Consider the following 15,556-nt stretch of genomic DNA (forward strand, 5'->3'; position numbering starts at 1 on the left):
CTTAAACAAAATGAATAAAAATTATATGAAAATTTAAATCTAATTGTTTTCATAGCTGGTATCAAAACATTAGGTCAAATTTATCCTAATACTTATAATTTTCTTGATGAGTATTCAACTTTGACTGTACGTCACCTGTGTGCTGTAGCAATAGTCGAAACAAAAAAAATTGCAATTGACAAATCAACTGTTATTATATATCCACACGGAGGTAAAATTAAAAATACATCAAAATATAAACTTCAACAATTTCATCGATATGTTGATAGGATTGAATAATTAGACTTCTCATTAATCCTGTTTGGTAACACCGAAGCACTTTGAGCATTTTGTTTAGGAATCGAATCGTCTGCCCCCCGGGGGCAGGAAATTCCTGCCCCCAGAGTCACTGCAGAGTGGGTCCCCATTAAAACCTAAATCCAAAACTATTTTAACCCTAAATCATTTAACAGTAACCGGGCCCACCCCGCAATGACTCTGGGGGCAGAAATTTCTTGCACCCCAGGGGGCAAGAGATCTGATTCCTTTTGTTTAAGCACTCTCAGCCATTATCTCAATTAAAATATTTATAATGACTTCATTAGTCACCAATTTATGATGTCATCATGCGTTACAATTAACTTAATTAATTGCTCACTAAAGACCGGAATTTGGAGAGCACAACAAAAATAAAATATCTTTAATTTGTAGGGCTGGACCGACATTTCAAAATAAACTACAAAAAGATGAACCCACCTGAGGCAGATTATTTGAGCACAATCATGTGATCATGTCTCTTTCGCCAAATGCTAAACCAAGAAAAGGACCCACCACATGCTAACATACAGATTTTTTGTTGCTCTTGCAATACATTACAACAAAGTAGACACTTTTTGCGAGAAAAAAAACGCATTTACGACGGCCGACCGTTGCAAAAAGTTACTTTTTTATCCTCGCGAAAAGTGTCTCATCTTGTTGTGATAGATCTCTAGTTCAATATGCACATGGTAGGTCTTTTGCGTGCCAATATAAAGCAATTCTACTACTCAATACTAAAAACCACTTCAAGTTCGCGTGCCGTTTGGTGGGCACACACCTGACCTTCTACAACAGGGAAGTATGTTTTCTCTCTTCTTCTTTTTTTTTTTTTTTTTTTTTTTTGAGTAACCCAAGTTTCTCGAATTTTAAATCTACGACATTTTACATAAAATACAAGGGAGAGCTTGACACTTTGGATCTATATATTCGCTTACAAAGTTCAAAAAGTCGATTTGAACAACTCAACATGATCTATATATAAAAATATACTTACATATCAAATTTTACATGTTTTAAGACTTTTTTAGATAGCTAAAAAATCATTACATTCAGATGGTCTGAACTCTTTAGATCGGATGATTTTCTATCTATTTAAAAAATAGTACAAAAAATTATAAAAATTATAAAATTTTGTTTATAAGTATATTTTCATATGATGATCAAGTTCAATAGTTAGGTTAATCGGATTGATTTTTTGAAATTTAAAAATAAAGATACAAATAGACTTATGTGCGCATTGCAAAGTATAAGTCTCATACTCTCATTGAATAAACATTATTTATTTTTTGTAACCAATAGCGAAATTAGAAATTGAGATTGAACAGTTGAATCAATACAATTTTATTTAATAAGATAGACTACAAATATAATTACTTACAAAATTATAAACTTTGAAGGACAAAATTGTTAATTTTTATTTATAGAACTTACTAAGCCACTCATATCTAATACATGAATATCTTGTTTGTAACTAAACTAAAGACTGTTTCTTATATTTGTTTTTCTTTATTTATACTGATAAATTAATTTATATTAAATACTCACATGTTTTACAAGCATAGAAGAGCTCATATGGTTTGATTTCATTATCTCTCTATAGTGGATATCATATATTAATTTATGGAATTAGAATTTTGGACAAATTTATTTATATTCGTGTCTAATTCATCTTTCATGAAAACAATTTAAAAACTAAATAAAATTAAATAGTTATGTGAATCTAAATGGTTTATACGAATTTTGACACCGATTAAACGATTTAGATTCAGCTTTGAATAAGACTTCTTCCAAAACTAAAACTCCACCCATTAATTATATCAATATTAGGAAACAACCAGCGGATAATTTAATCCGTGCACTAACTTTTGATATTTTTCTCATGCTTATAAATCGAACATAAATCTGCAATTTCTGTACATTTATGATGTTTTGAATTTTATGATGAAGAAGTTAAGAAGCATTTAATTTCGTATACAAATTTAGCAGCCTGTCTTAATCCAAGACAAATTATAACCAATCTTTATCAAGGTCTCTTTGTAATGGGAAAATTTCAAATGTATCCATCTAAAATTTTGAAATGGTCAATTCTTTCATCAAAATACCATAGAGAAAATTTTCAATGTACCCATCTAAAATTTTCAAATAGTCAACTTTCCCATAAAAATACCATAATATTCAATATTCCCATGAAAATTTCAAATTTTTTATCCTATCCTCTTTTATATATTTTCTTTTTTATTTAACTGTTTTAAAAACTGAACTGACCATTATGCCTCTTTGATTGTAAATGAACATGTATAAAGCAACTAGGGTTTTGCTTTGGAGCGAGAAATGTTGTCTCAGAGCTCAGTTTGTGACCAAATTTTGATAACGAGATGTGTTTTTATCTAAACAAATTTGTTTCTTGTTGCTGAGAGAGATCAACAACTTATGAAGAGAAGAAAAAGAACAACAAAAATGAAAAACAGAGACAGCGTATTGGTCAATTTAATTTGGTCACTAAATATATTCATTTACAATCAGAGGGGCATAATGGTCAATTTAATTTATAAAATAGTTTAATAAAAATAAAATTAAATAAAAGAGGATAGGAGAAAGAATCTGAAATTTTTATGGAGATATTGGATATTATGATATTTTGATGAAAAATTGGATTATTTCAAAATTTTAGATGGATGCAGTCGAAATTTTCCCTTGTATAATTGGTGTAGTTGCATATCCCTTTCAATGCATTAAAATATGCTTCGTAGTGCCCGATTTCCCTCTTTTTAGCTTTTTAAACATGTCATTTTCGATTGAACTACCAAAGACAATGATCATGCAAAAGCCACGTCAAATAGAAGTCCAGGAAAAATATAATAGAAGCCATTATTCTTTATATATATATATATATATGAGTTAGGCTGGGTTGCTATGGATAGCATAGTGGCCTCTATGCTACGGCTCAATATTCGAGTTTTCAAAATCCAAACGGTCGATCCGAACCGTTCATCTTATTCTCCATATTAATATCTGCTTGGAGACCAAATTTTATAATTTTCTGAATTTTTTTTACTATTTATTAAGCCACTTTGAAAATCGCTAATCCAACGGTTTTACTGTTTTGTGCAGCCACCGTTGGATCAACAATTTTGTAAAATACTTAATAAATAGTAAAAAAATTCAGAAAAATGTAAAATTTGGTCTCCAAGCAGATATTAATATGGAGAATAAGATGAACGGTTCGGATCGACCGTTTGGATTTTGAAAACTCGAATATTGAGCCGTAGCATAGAGGCCACTATGCTATCCATAGCACCCCAGCCTAACTCTATATATATATATATATATATATATATTTATTTCATCATACCTATAATAATGAGAAGAGGTGACCGTTTGTGTTTAACAATTTGAAATCTATTTTATTAATAATGTAAAGTTATTTGCATAATATGTACAAACAAGTTTATACTTTATTTTTCTGTTATTTTGGTTTAAGAACATTATAATTGTTTTAGAATTTATTATTATGGTTGCCAAGATAATTATATGCTGTGATTTTGGAATATCTATATTGTAAAAAATCTTTACGTTATTAATTTTACGTTAACGTTCTCGTTTTCCCCACAATATACTCACAATCCAATTTCCAGTAAATTCGAAAATATTATTATCCGAAAAATAAAATTAACCAATTTGTAATTTACATGAATTACTTTGAGATTCCACAGTTAAAATTATTTTAGATAGTTGGAGAGAAATTTTCTTTTTATGTAGGTCAACACAAAGTCTTATAACAAACAAATATCTAACTAAATAACCCACTTAACACGCCAGTAGTGGATGCTGCACTTGGCAATATTGCTTTATAATTTTATTTAGAAAAATATATAATATTGCAAGTTCCAAATTGTTGACTTGGTTAATTCCCCTATACTTCTTTCGGTCATACTTTTGCATGATATTATTTTTATTTGACAATTATTCACACCAGGTCAAACCAATGAAATAAATGGTTCTTAACAGAAAATAAATCATTTTATCATTATTAATGGAAAATTAGAAATTCATTTGATCATTATTAATGGAGAGAGATGATATTTGCTCAGAGCAAAATACTGAGATGAATAAACAATAAACTCGATCTGTACGTAAACAGTACACTGTTATTGTTAGAAATTAATTAAGATATATAATAGGTGTAATAATTTGATTCAGTTCAATAATTACAGTCTACCACTAGATACATAATGGAGATTTTTGTCTAATTGTAAGAGTAGTGGCTTTCTCTTTCATTCTTGTTTTAGATAAACATAACAACAATAATAACAACAACAATTATGTATCTACTAGCATCCACACAAATAAGTTGAATAATAACCGTGAGTTGGTGTGCTAACACTGAATATATGGACTTGTATCCTATGCAGTATCGCACGGTGGAGCCCACAACATTATGGTCCAGATTTACTTCTAGTCGGACCAGATTTAAGATTCGTTTTAGGTTAAAAAAAATTGTCCGGATCTATTAACTCTACGGAACAGTACCACTTTAGTACTCAGAGATACGATTCCTCCAACACACAATACCGTGTTTTCTTACTCTTTACTTTTTCTTCAAAGTTACGAAGAAGTGCGAATCAAAATAGATGACATAAAATAAATTTTTCACTGCATATTTATAAAACATATGTATCAGTTCAGATGCACTAGTTTGTTGCACTACTTTGATCACACCATTTCAAATGTACCTATTCAGATAAACTTTATCAGAGATGAAGCAAAATTTTCAGCCCATATATTACGCAGCCCAATAAAACTTAGTCCATAATTAATTTGAAAAAAAAATATATTCAGATAATCTGTTATTAAGATATTAGAGCATCTACATCCCTGAAACTCTTGGAGTTTCTAAATAACTGTTAACTAATTTTTAGAAACTTTATCTCTGAAAGTTTATAAACCCTCACATCCCTGAAACTCAAAATTAGAATTTCTTAATTGCCACATCAGCAAATAAATTACAAGAGAAAAGAATTTCAGCGAATTATTTGGTCACGTCAGAGTTTATAAACGGTTTCTTATTAAGAAACTTTGAAGCAAAGTTGCTAAATAAGAAACCCATCTGCATCCCTGAAACTGGTTTAGAAACTGCCACATCAGATTAGAAACTCAAAAAATTTCAGAGATGTAGATGCTCTTAGAATCCTAAAGAATAGGCTCAATTATAATTATAAGTCAATCCGTACCCAGAAATAAGCTGAAATTTGAAAAAATTCCAACCCTCGTGATTTAAATTGTATAACAATTATTCGAATTAAAATATGCATCGAATTGACAACCATAGTACAGACAATATCGACCGTCATTTGAAACGGGCCTCGATTAATTATGCGGCCTATAAGCACGAAACAGTTCTTGTCGTGCATCAGTGTCAACCGCGAGATCAGGATCCAACGCTATAGATCTATCCAGTTGACTCCAGAACTTATATATTGTCCCAACAATGCAAAATAAATAACGCCGTTAACTACCGTAATACGAATCCATCCTGTGGTGTCGCGCCTTAAACCCTCCGCGCCTCCATCAAAACCCAAACCCTAGGTCGTTAGACTCTGCTTTTGCTTCTCCAGTGCGTATATTTGGTCAGGCTCTTGCTTGTGTTGTCAGGGAACTTCTAATGGCGAAGAAATTGGGGAAGAGAGCTAGAAAATTCGCCAGAAAGGGCCTCCAGACCGTGGAAAAGCAGAAGCGTAAGCAGAGAACTTTTTTCAAGAGGAAACCGGCCCCACGTGGAAGAGGTCTCAGTGCTGATGCTGCCGACGAAGCTGAAGAGAACTTGAATCATGACCAGAGCGTCTCACAATTATACCAGTAAATGTCTCAGACCTTTCTTTTCATTTTTTGGGGTTATTTATTCGTTAATTTGTGTTTGTATTGGTACACATAGTTTAATTGGTGCCCGTTGAACTTGATTTAATTTTTTTGTCTATAATTTAGTTGAAGGTTGGATACATGGAGCTTAGTTCAGGTTATAAAAGATTGATTGGTTCTTAAACTTGATCATATAAAATGGGTTCGGATCCACTGACAATTGATTAAGTTCACAATCTTGACAATATTTTTCAAATCAAGTAAATAAAATTCACAAAAAGAAAAAATTTAGACGAGTAGTTGGCTTTACAGATTGATTGGGTTATTGTGTATCAAATTTCATGCAATTCAAGTGTTATTTGATAGTCCATCAAAGACAGGTATACAAACTGTTATAAAGTACAAGTCATTTAATGAACAATAAACTTGGATCAAGCTTTATCATTTTTGATGGTGCATGATATACAATAGTATGTAGTATGGATCACGTTACAATCAGTGGATATCAAATTATAATTTATTTTGATGATTGTCAAGAGTGGTTAATTCATTGTCAGTGGATCCCTACCCTATAAATGTAACCCACAATACCAATGATGGGCTCATATTATACTGTTTCAGTTGATTGCTGTGTTATTCAAACCAAAATATTGTTGGGTCCCACTAGTGAACTTGTAGCTGACACAAGTCCACAGTCTATACTATTGGTACAGACAATGCAACATGTTGCTGTTTTCTTATTTTGCTATTTCTCTTTGTAGGAATGATGGCGGAGCCTATTTAGTCGAGACAGATATGAGCAATTTGTTCGGTGAGGATGAAGAAGAGTTCGATGATGATTTCTCTGACAGTGATGGCTATCTGTCGGAGGTAAGAACTATCATCAACTCATTACTTTGTGGTGCCGCTCATTAGACTGTTATTGTATCACAATAGCAACCAAATCCTGATATAACAAATAGTTGCTTATGTGCACTGCAAACAGTGTGCTCCAAATAAGAGCAAAGAAAATGAAGCAAGGGGGAGGGGTTTGATTTTTTAAGGGTATTAGCAAATAAATATGTCAGAACTTCCAAATGCATTTACAAGTAAGAACATGAAAATGAAACAGATAAAGCAACGCTAAAAATTCTAATTGTACTGTTATGACTTGTAGTTGTCATTAACATATTTGACCTACTTTTCTTGTCTTTTTCTCTCTCTCTAAATTGACAGGATGCCGAGTGCCCTTACATTTCTGAGAGCAAAAATGAGAATAACTCGAGAGGTTTGATATGTTCTCTTTTTCTTATTGTTATATTCCAGATTGTGTCTTTTGTATGAAACTCTTTTGCAATTGCTATAACATAACATGCTACATAAGTTGCATATCATAAAGTCACCATCATCATTATTTTGGGAAGGGTGGGGTGGGTGGGTGGGGGGGGGGGGGGGGTATTTGACGGATGGGAGGTGGGGTGGTGGGGGTGGGTTTGAGGGTTGGAGGTGGTGGAAACATGGAATGAAGTCAATTTAATTCGATTTGATTTATTCTAGTATACTGGTGGCTGAGTTTTGGTAACTGTTTATGCCATTATGGCTGCTTAATCGGCTCTTAATTATAACTAAGGATATCAGACAGTAAATATAAAATATCCAGTGCTGGCAATGCAACTCATGAATGCTGTACCAGTGAGGTGTGATATTAGTATGGTTGCTTGAAATTGCAATAATACTCGGTGCACCGCATTTGGCCTCCTTTTCAATGTATTACATAAAGAGATATCTGAATTAATTTTCCTGTAAATTTTTTAGATGATACTGCCGTTGGCACATTTCAAGAAGAAAATGCTGAAATCAAGATGCAAATCTCTAAGCAAAAGAAAAAGCTGGACAAGTTGCTTGCAAAGGTTTCTTTATTTCTTAACCAAAACTAAGTTAAAGAAAAAAATAACCAATTTGTGAGCACGGATTTGACTGTGATGCTAGTTAACAGGATACATGTGACCCCAATGTGGCACTTGTTTTGGAGTGAGTTGACCAGAAATTGGATGGTTCGGCTGACAAAGCAACTGAACAACAAAAAAAATATAAAGTTAATGAAAATTTGTAAATTTTAAAAATGGCCAACATGTGCAAAGTAAAGGCATGAAGCATGCAATACTTGCTCTATGTACATATACTGCACTGGTAACCTGTCTAACCTTTAGGCGCTGAGTAAGTTGTATTGGTTGTTATTTTATTTTAAATGATAGTGCTGTTGGTTGATCTTCTTATGTTCTTCCAACCATTATCTGACTTGGCACTGTACAGGCAGCACTTGTTGTTTGTGCTTTCTAGCAGATGTTAAGGGCTTAATTGAGAAGCTTGGACAAGAAAATCCTGAATGCAGTAAGAAAGAAAGAAAAAAAATTGATGAATTGATAACATCCACTCAGTAACAACCTATACTTGTATCTGATACCGTGAGACTTATTATTTAAACGAGTGCAAGTTTTCGTGTTACTTATTTGTTTTTTTTTGTATCTTTTTAGGATGAAGAGTTTGCAAAGTTCCTTGAGAGCAGGCGGTATCAACTGGAGCGATACGACAGCATGGTAAGACCTCTTGCTTTTCTCTACACTTCTCAAGGTTTCAATTTTCCTTGATAAATATTAAGAACATTAAAGAAGGGTAATCCTGTTTTTGAACTATGTTGTGTACATGTGATGGTAAACATCAACTAAACAATGGCCCTGCTCCCCCAAGTAATAAATTAAGAAAGTAACATATATCAAATAAAGTAGTATTAAGTCACTATTAATTGGTTCCCAGTAGGTATTATCTGAAATGATTCTATTAGAACTAGAAGTAGATCTAGGTCAGGATCTAAATTACAAGACTAGATAAATTAAAAGACAACGATGAGGGGATATAGAGGTAATCAGAAGGGAGATTTACTTCTAGCAAAAACTTCCTAAAATTGATAATGGACAATATGATCAAAATAAATGAAAACATGAAATTTTTGTGACTATCATTGACAGCATCAGTTAACTAATCGTATCAATGGTGTATAGGGAAACAATTAGGCACTAGATTGTTATTGGATCATTTCTGCCACTAAATCAATTTTGATAATGTTGCATGATGAATAAATTGACTTGACTGACTTTTACTTGGGCTTGGCCATGCACTTTTTTAATTGCATCCGAGTAGCAGGAGGAAATCCGATAATATATTATTAAGTTTTCTAACATCATTAAAAAGAAGTCAAATGATGACAAAGCATTTAGTATAGTTGAATTTTAAGCCTTACGTTGTTATTAGGTATCAGACGATGAAGAGGAAGGGGGAGAAGATGAAGAAGAGGAAGAAGAAGAGTTAGAGGAACAACCAACCAGACAACCTGTAACACGAACAACACTAGATGTTTGGTGCTGGTTGGTCACGGAAAATCCAAATAGTCCTGCTCTCCGGAGCATCCTCAACTTGTATCACGATACTAGTCTCTATGGGGCCTTCACATCCAGAAATGATAAATCTGCCCGGATAGCGAGCCCTGAAGTTTACTCCAGGGTTATCAACTTTGTCTTGTCTGAGGCCGATGGGATATTTCGCACACTTCTCGGGGTCCCTGAAGATTGCAATGCTGAGAGGATAATCGTGAAGTTGAAAAACTCAAAAGAATGGCTCAATGTGGGTCCATTGGTCAAATCATATCTTACGAGCTCGGTTAAATTGTTGAATCAAATCAGCGATAGCATGTTGCTTAATTTTGTGTTGTCCCGGCTTATGTCATCAGTTGTGTTCTTGCATGCTTTTTCTTCACTTGGAAGAAGGCTTACTAAGGTACATCATTATATCCTTCTTGACGGTTCAGTACATTTGTTTATCTGGAATAATTATGTCCTTCTTTACAGTTCAGTACATTTCTGTTCAGTTCTCATAGTTGGTAGTAGTCTGAAATAATTATGTTCTGTTATTACTATTATTTTTATTTTATTTTTTCCTCGTACAGATTTTACTTCGATTTTGGTCCACCGGAGCGGAGCAACTTTCTACATCTTCGTTCTTACTCATGAAAGAAGTTGCTTTGCTACTATCTTCAGACTATCTCAAGATATGTTTGAAGGCTATGTACAGAACTTTAATTGCACGTTGCAAGTTTGTTGAAGAATCCAACCTGAAACGTATTGATTTGCTGAAAAGCTCTTTTATGGAGATAACTTCTTTGGATGTTCAGCAGTCATACCTGTTTGCTGTTTCCTCTCTGCAGCAGCTGGCTGGTTTTGTCAAGCAGGCTTCTAAGACAAAGAAGAAGGTCTCTCTTTTTCGTTGCATTGGTTTAGAAATTTCATGGTTTATTACTTGCACTTTTTGTATGTGTTCTTAAAAATTTATATACCAACTGATTAGATTTTCATACTGGTACTGGTGTCTGGTTTGTCTGGTTATGGTATTTTGTCTGCTTTTACACCAATTGTGCAATAAATCTTTAATTGTTCCTCCATCTGCACAAAATGAACAGTTTAGGTTTAATTTGACATAATGCAATAAATCTTTAATTGTTCCTCCATCTGCACAAACTGAACATTTTAGGTTTAATTTGACATGATTTCATTTCTTCATCCCCAAAATACTCAATAGTACCCATTGAACCCAATGTAAAGTGATTTTACCCTCAATTATTTAGCACACCCAAATTATGGAGGAAAAATACCAAAAACGAAAATACTGAGCTCTTCTTTAGGTTGTCACTTCATGGCTTATCAAAATATGGCTCAAGGCCTACAAATACTTAACCAAGAGAGACAACAGTGAAAGGAATCTGATAGTCTCTTCTTACCTGAAAATAAAACGTAATCAAAATACAACCATTTCAAATACCAAGTATTAAGAGATATTCCCTAACACCTCCCCTTAAATTGAGGCATTAGACGTCTGAAGTTTGCATATAAAGCAAACGATAAAGTCAGTTGAAAGCACCATAGCAAACGATTTGGGTGGAAAACCATTGACCGATATCAGAGGTGATTGGTTGGAATGCACCTTAACTGATGAGAGGGGATCAGTTGAAAATTGTCCTAATCTATTTTGGTCCTACAGATGTCATGACGGATCTGTCTCAAAACACCTTAAATGTTGAAGTAGAATATGTCAGCTGGAAAAGCACCCTAGCTGACAAAAAATGCACAAAAGTCACGAAAGAAAAAGAAAAGTCTTGATGTCACCAGCAAAATCAAAGCCAGCATTATGTGATGGAGAAAGAACTAAAATAACTAAAATGTCAACGCATTATTTAGGATCATGCAAAATTAGTACCATATATTAGAAAATACACCTTAACCGATATAACTGATAAGGAACCTGCTGCTTGGCCCTTAAAAAAACTTCAAAATGTGGTGCGTGCATAGTAAATTGAAAAAATATCTTCTTAAATACCAGAGATATCCTGGGTACTTGTGCTTATATAGTTTCTTCAACCTTCCTCCCTTTATTATATTGACACTGTAGGTTATAGTATCTATCAAAAATTTATAAGAATGATTGATGATGTAGTGTAATGAATAATAAATTAACACAAAGGTACAGTCTTTAATTCTTTACATTTTTTTTTGTCGATACAGGAAGATCTGATGAAGATAAATAATTGGCAATACATAAACTGTCTCAACCTCTGGGTGAAGTTCACTTGCCTCAATTACAAGGAAAGCAACTTACAGCAGCTGTTTGACATGGCTGTCCGTGTTATTTTTGGGGTGATCAGTTTATTCACAGGCCCACGCTTTCTGCCATTGAAGCTCAAATGTGTGCAAATGCTTAATGATCTCTCTCTTTCATCTGGTCATTTTATTCCAGTTTCATCCCTAGTTTTTGAATGCCTCGACTTCATTGGGGAGGTCACTGGAAAGGTGGATGGGGCTCAAGAATCAACAATAAAGTTGTCTTCTTTGTTGCAGGTATATAATTATTTCTTTTAAATCTTATTGCAGCAACTGCTGACAAGAGGCTTTTTGGTAAATACAAAAATGCTTTGCTTCAATTTTGCACTCTGTTTTGTGGTCTGGGGGATCAATCAGTAAATACCAAAATATTGCGCTAGTACCTACTGGCACTGGCTGGGACTATAATATTCTGATACTTTCTCCTTTAGGTTCGTATGAAATATCAATTTCACATAGTATAGGGTGGGGGTTTGATTTGTTCATAAGAACTGTCTGTTCATGTTTTGCATATATTATTGGTGTGAAAGGTGCCAAAGAACTTGTTAAAATCTCGGCAATATCAAGAAGAATGTGCTCGATCTTGCATCGAGGTATTGAGCGCACACTTTTCTCAGTGGAGCTATCATGTATCACTTCCAGAACTTTCTACCATTCCATTGATCCTCCTAAAGAGATCCCATGAGAAGGCAACAGCTGAATCAGTTAGCCGCTTCATCAAGCGATTCATTGACCAGGTAATATTCTGCTCACCGTTGTGCACTTTATAAGCAATTTCAACTAGAGGTGCCCTGATAAGGTAGCAGGGGAATCTGTTCACTTCACTATCTTGTCAGTAATGATCACATATAATTGATTGTTCCAGTGTTTTCCTTTTATCTTTTTGAAATAAGTGGCGTTTTAGAGCTACTGCCTCCATTATGGAAACAAACCAGTCATCTTATGGCTTATTTTTCTTCCAATTGGCCTTAATCAAGGATAAAATATAACTTTTCCTAATTTAAGCACCAATTTAGCTTGTGATAAAGTGCCAGTTTTGTCAATCTTTTCTTGTAGCCTATGTGCCTCAGTTGATACTTGTTTCTTAATTTATTTTACATAAATGATACTTGATAGCTAAAATGGCTCCACCAAAGCCAAAATGCAAAAATGAAAAAACCAAGGATTGCAAAAAAAGAAAAACCAGTGTGGTACTAAGTATACCCAGTAAATAAGAACTTAACGTAGGGCATAATGATTTAAAGAGCAAGTACAAGTGTATGTATCTGCATGGGATCTAAAGGTTTCTATTTATAGAGGTAGACTTTCATAGATAAATGTTCCTATAGAGTAATGTGCAAGGGGAACTAAAAAGGGAACAGCGGAAGGGTAAAAAGTGCAAATATATTGAACTGGGTTGATAAGCCCAAAAGAGTTGATTCTCATATTTTAAAACAAGTTTTCTTAACTGTAGGCTGAACAGAACAGAGATTTCATACAAATGAAGCGGGATGGAGTTTCCTTTTCTCCAAATGATCAAACATCTATCAATAACTTCCTCCTGGTATAAATCATTTATGATGCTTAGTTTTTCACTTACTAAAATGACAAAGAACAAATTTTGCTTATATTCCTGTAAATAGCAAATTTGTGTACGTAGCAAGTCTGCTGGAACATGCCAGATATGGTCTATACTTTGTGGTTCTTAATCTCTATACCCTAAAGCCAATATCCAGGGTCCATATGGAATAATTTAACTATCTAGAATGTAATGGCTTGTTTTTATATTGACATCCTCCCCTCAATTGTGCACTCTGATACACTCATCTATGAATTGAACCAATGAAGAGAATAAATTAGAAAGTTCAAATGGGGAAATGATCTCAATCCTAGTGAGTTGAAACTGGTTGTTACATATAATTTTTTTGGTATTGATTTGAGATGGTACCAAAAATTGTCCTATGTCTATAATTCTTGGTAAAATCCAAGCTATGCAGGGTGCTTGTATAATGCTGGTATTTTGGACAATTTGATTTCCTTTTCTTGTTCAGGTTGTGTTGTAGTAGGAAGTCCCTAATAGTTCTTTCTATTTTTTTTTGTATATTTAACACATTGGCTGATTTAAGTAGAAAGGAATGGGGATCAATTTTGTTTTTATGTATGATTTTCTATATAATTTAGAGTAAAATGTCTTGGTACGGTAAAATTGACTCCTATTCTCTACAGGAAAATTTTATATGATTGATCCCCAAAGTTCGAAAGTTTGGCCTCCCCCCTTGATTTAACGCGATATTGTTCCTGTTGATATTTAAATATTGACTACTAAAGATTTTTCTTCCCTTTGTTTGTAGCCGGAGAAAAGCAATGCGAAAAGTTCTTTCTCTCAGTTCTATGCCAGCATGTTACAGAACTCCCAGACTCGAAATATGGTTCCCTGAATCCTCTTTTAGGTAAGAACATCTGGTTACTAAGTTCTTCGTTGTTTAGGGCATATTTTATTTAATTGTTTGTATCACTGCCAAGCAAACCGGTATGATAATACGACATGAACAAGCTTCTGTGGGTGATGAAATTTTGAAGCAGATTTTTATGTTGTTGGGAGCAACATTAAATTTTATTTCTGAAATGAAAAGTATATCCCCTTTTTCATTGTTAGGATCTTTCTTTGTTGTTGTCTCTGTTCTTTATCACAGATAGATTTGGGGAAATTATTTAGCCAAAATTTCATCGAACTTAGCGATGATGAAAATAAGTAGAGATGCCAATTTCTCATGTCTCTCAACCATGTAAAACTTTGCTCTAAAAAGAGCGACTTTCTTTATATTTCACCAAATTCATGTTTGCTCTCTTGTTAGAATTTGAAATGGCAATATTAACCCAATAATAACCCGTCTTGCTTAATTTAAAGCAATGCAAATCACTGACATTTTTAAATTAACAATGCGTTAAATATAAAGGTCTTTTAAATAATGTTGAGTATCTGCTTTTAGTTTGAACAACTGAGTTGTGAAATTAGGCTTCATGTCATTTAGCTGCACTATCAACATAGCAGTTATTTTATGGGAGTAGAACAAGGGTGTTCTTACAGCCTTGTTGGATGGAGAGTTGAGGAAGGAAGGGGAGGTGAAGAATAGAAGGGAATGGAATAGAATAGAAAGGAAGATTAATGTATTTAATCTCTTCGTGTTTGGATGATTAATGAGGGAAAATAAATTTAACTTTCTTTTTCGTCTTATTTCTTGTTTGGTTGATTAAAATTTAGAAGGTTGATGAGAAATTCGGTGGCTGTTGTAGGATTGTGACAAAAAACCTGTATGAGAATATATAGGTAAGATATAGGGTTAGTCATTTATGTTATTTTTTCTAAAATATTTGCAACAAAGTTTTTTTTCCATCCGTTACCCTCCAAATTGGAAGGAAAACCGATTCTATTGATTACAATGATATAAGGTTAAACCAAACACGACTTAATGAGTTTTCACCTCCAACATAATTTTGTCAACCAAATACGATTCGGGAAGTTTTCTTTTCTTTCCATTCCCTCCCTTCCTCTACTCTCCATCCAAACAATTTGTTAAGTTCACCCAGTCTCTTTGTGAACTCAACTCTAAAACCTATCAGATTAGATTCAAATGATGAATGTGAACCGTTGAAACTCATTTAATGGTCTAGTACACGAATTTTATTGAATATGGTAACCACGTAAAACACTATCATGGTATCTTTCTTGACTTCAATTT

General features: G+C 33.5%; 1 protein-coding gene across 1 annotated transcript; it reads left to right on the forward strand.

Annotated features, from left to right (window-relative positions):
• Positions 1-5,791: 5,791 nt before the first annotated feature.
• LOC144572282 (Noc2p family) lies at positions 5,792-14,465 on the forward strand. The gene is made up of 11 exons (XM_078321787.1): positions 5,792-6,153; positions 6,915-7,023; positions 7,369-7,420; positions 7,948-8,042; positions 8,667-8,729; positions 9,442-9,963; positions 10,133-10,435; positions 11,742-12,074; positions 12,368-12,574; positions 13,291-13,380; positions 14,168-14,465. The coding sequence occupies exons 1-11, from the start codon at positions 5,960-5,962 to the stop codon at positions 14,252-14,254; spliced, it is 2,055 nt and encodes a 684-aa protein (XP_078177913.1). The 5' UTR covers positions 5,792-5,959; the 3' UTR covers positions 14,255-14,465.
• Positions 14,466-15,556: the final 1,091 nt, after the last annotated feature.

The sequence above is a fragment of the Carex rostrata genome, chromosome 20, assembly GCF_964058835.1.
Source record: "Carex rostrata chromosome 20, lpCarRost1.2, whole genome shotgun sequence".
Classification (NCBI taxonomy): Eukaryota; Viridiplantae; Streptophyta; class Magnoliopsida; order Poales; family Cyperaceae; genus Carex; species Carex rostrata.

Excerpts from the sequence above, each read along its gene's own strand:
- LOC144572282 (XM_078321787.1), top strand. The coding sequence starts at position 5,960 with ATGGCGAAGAAATTGGGGAAGAGAGCTAGAAAATTCGCCAGAAAGGGC. Across the intron at positions 8,043-8,666 it reads TGGACAAGTTGCTTGCAAAG|GATGAAGAGTTTGCAAAGTT; the intron begins GTTTCTTTATTT and ends GTATCTTTTTAG. Across the intron at positions 13,381-14,167 it reads CTATCAATAACTTCCTCCTG|CCGGAGAAAAGCAATGCGAA; the intron begins GTATAAATCATT and ends CTTTGTTTGTAG.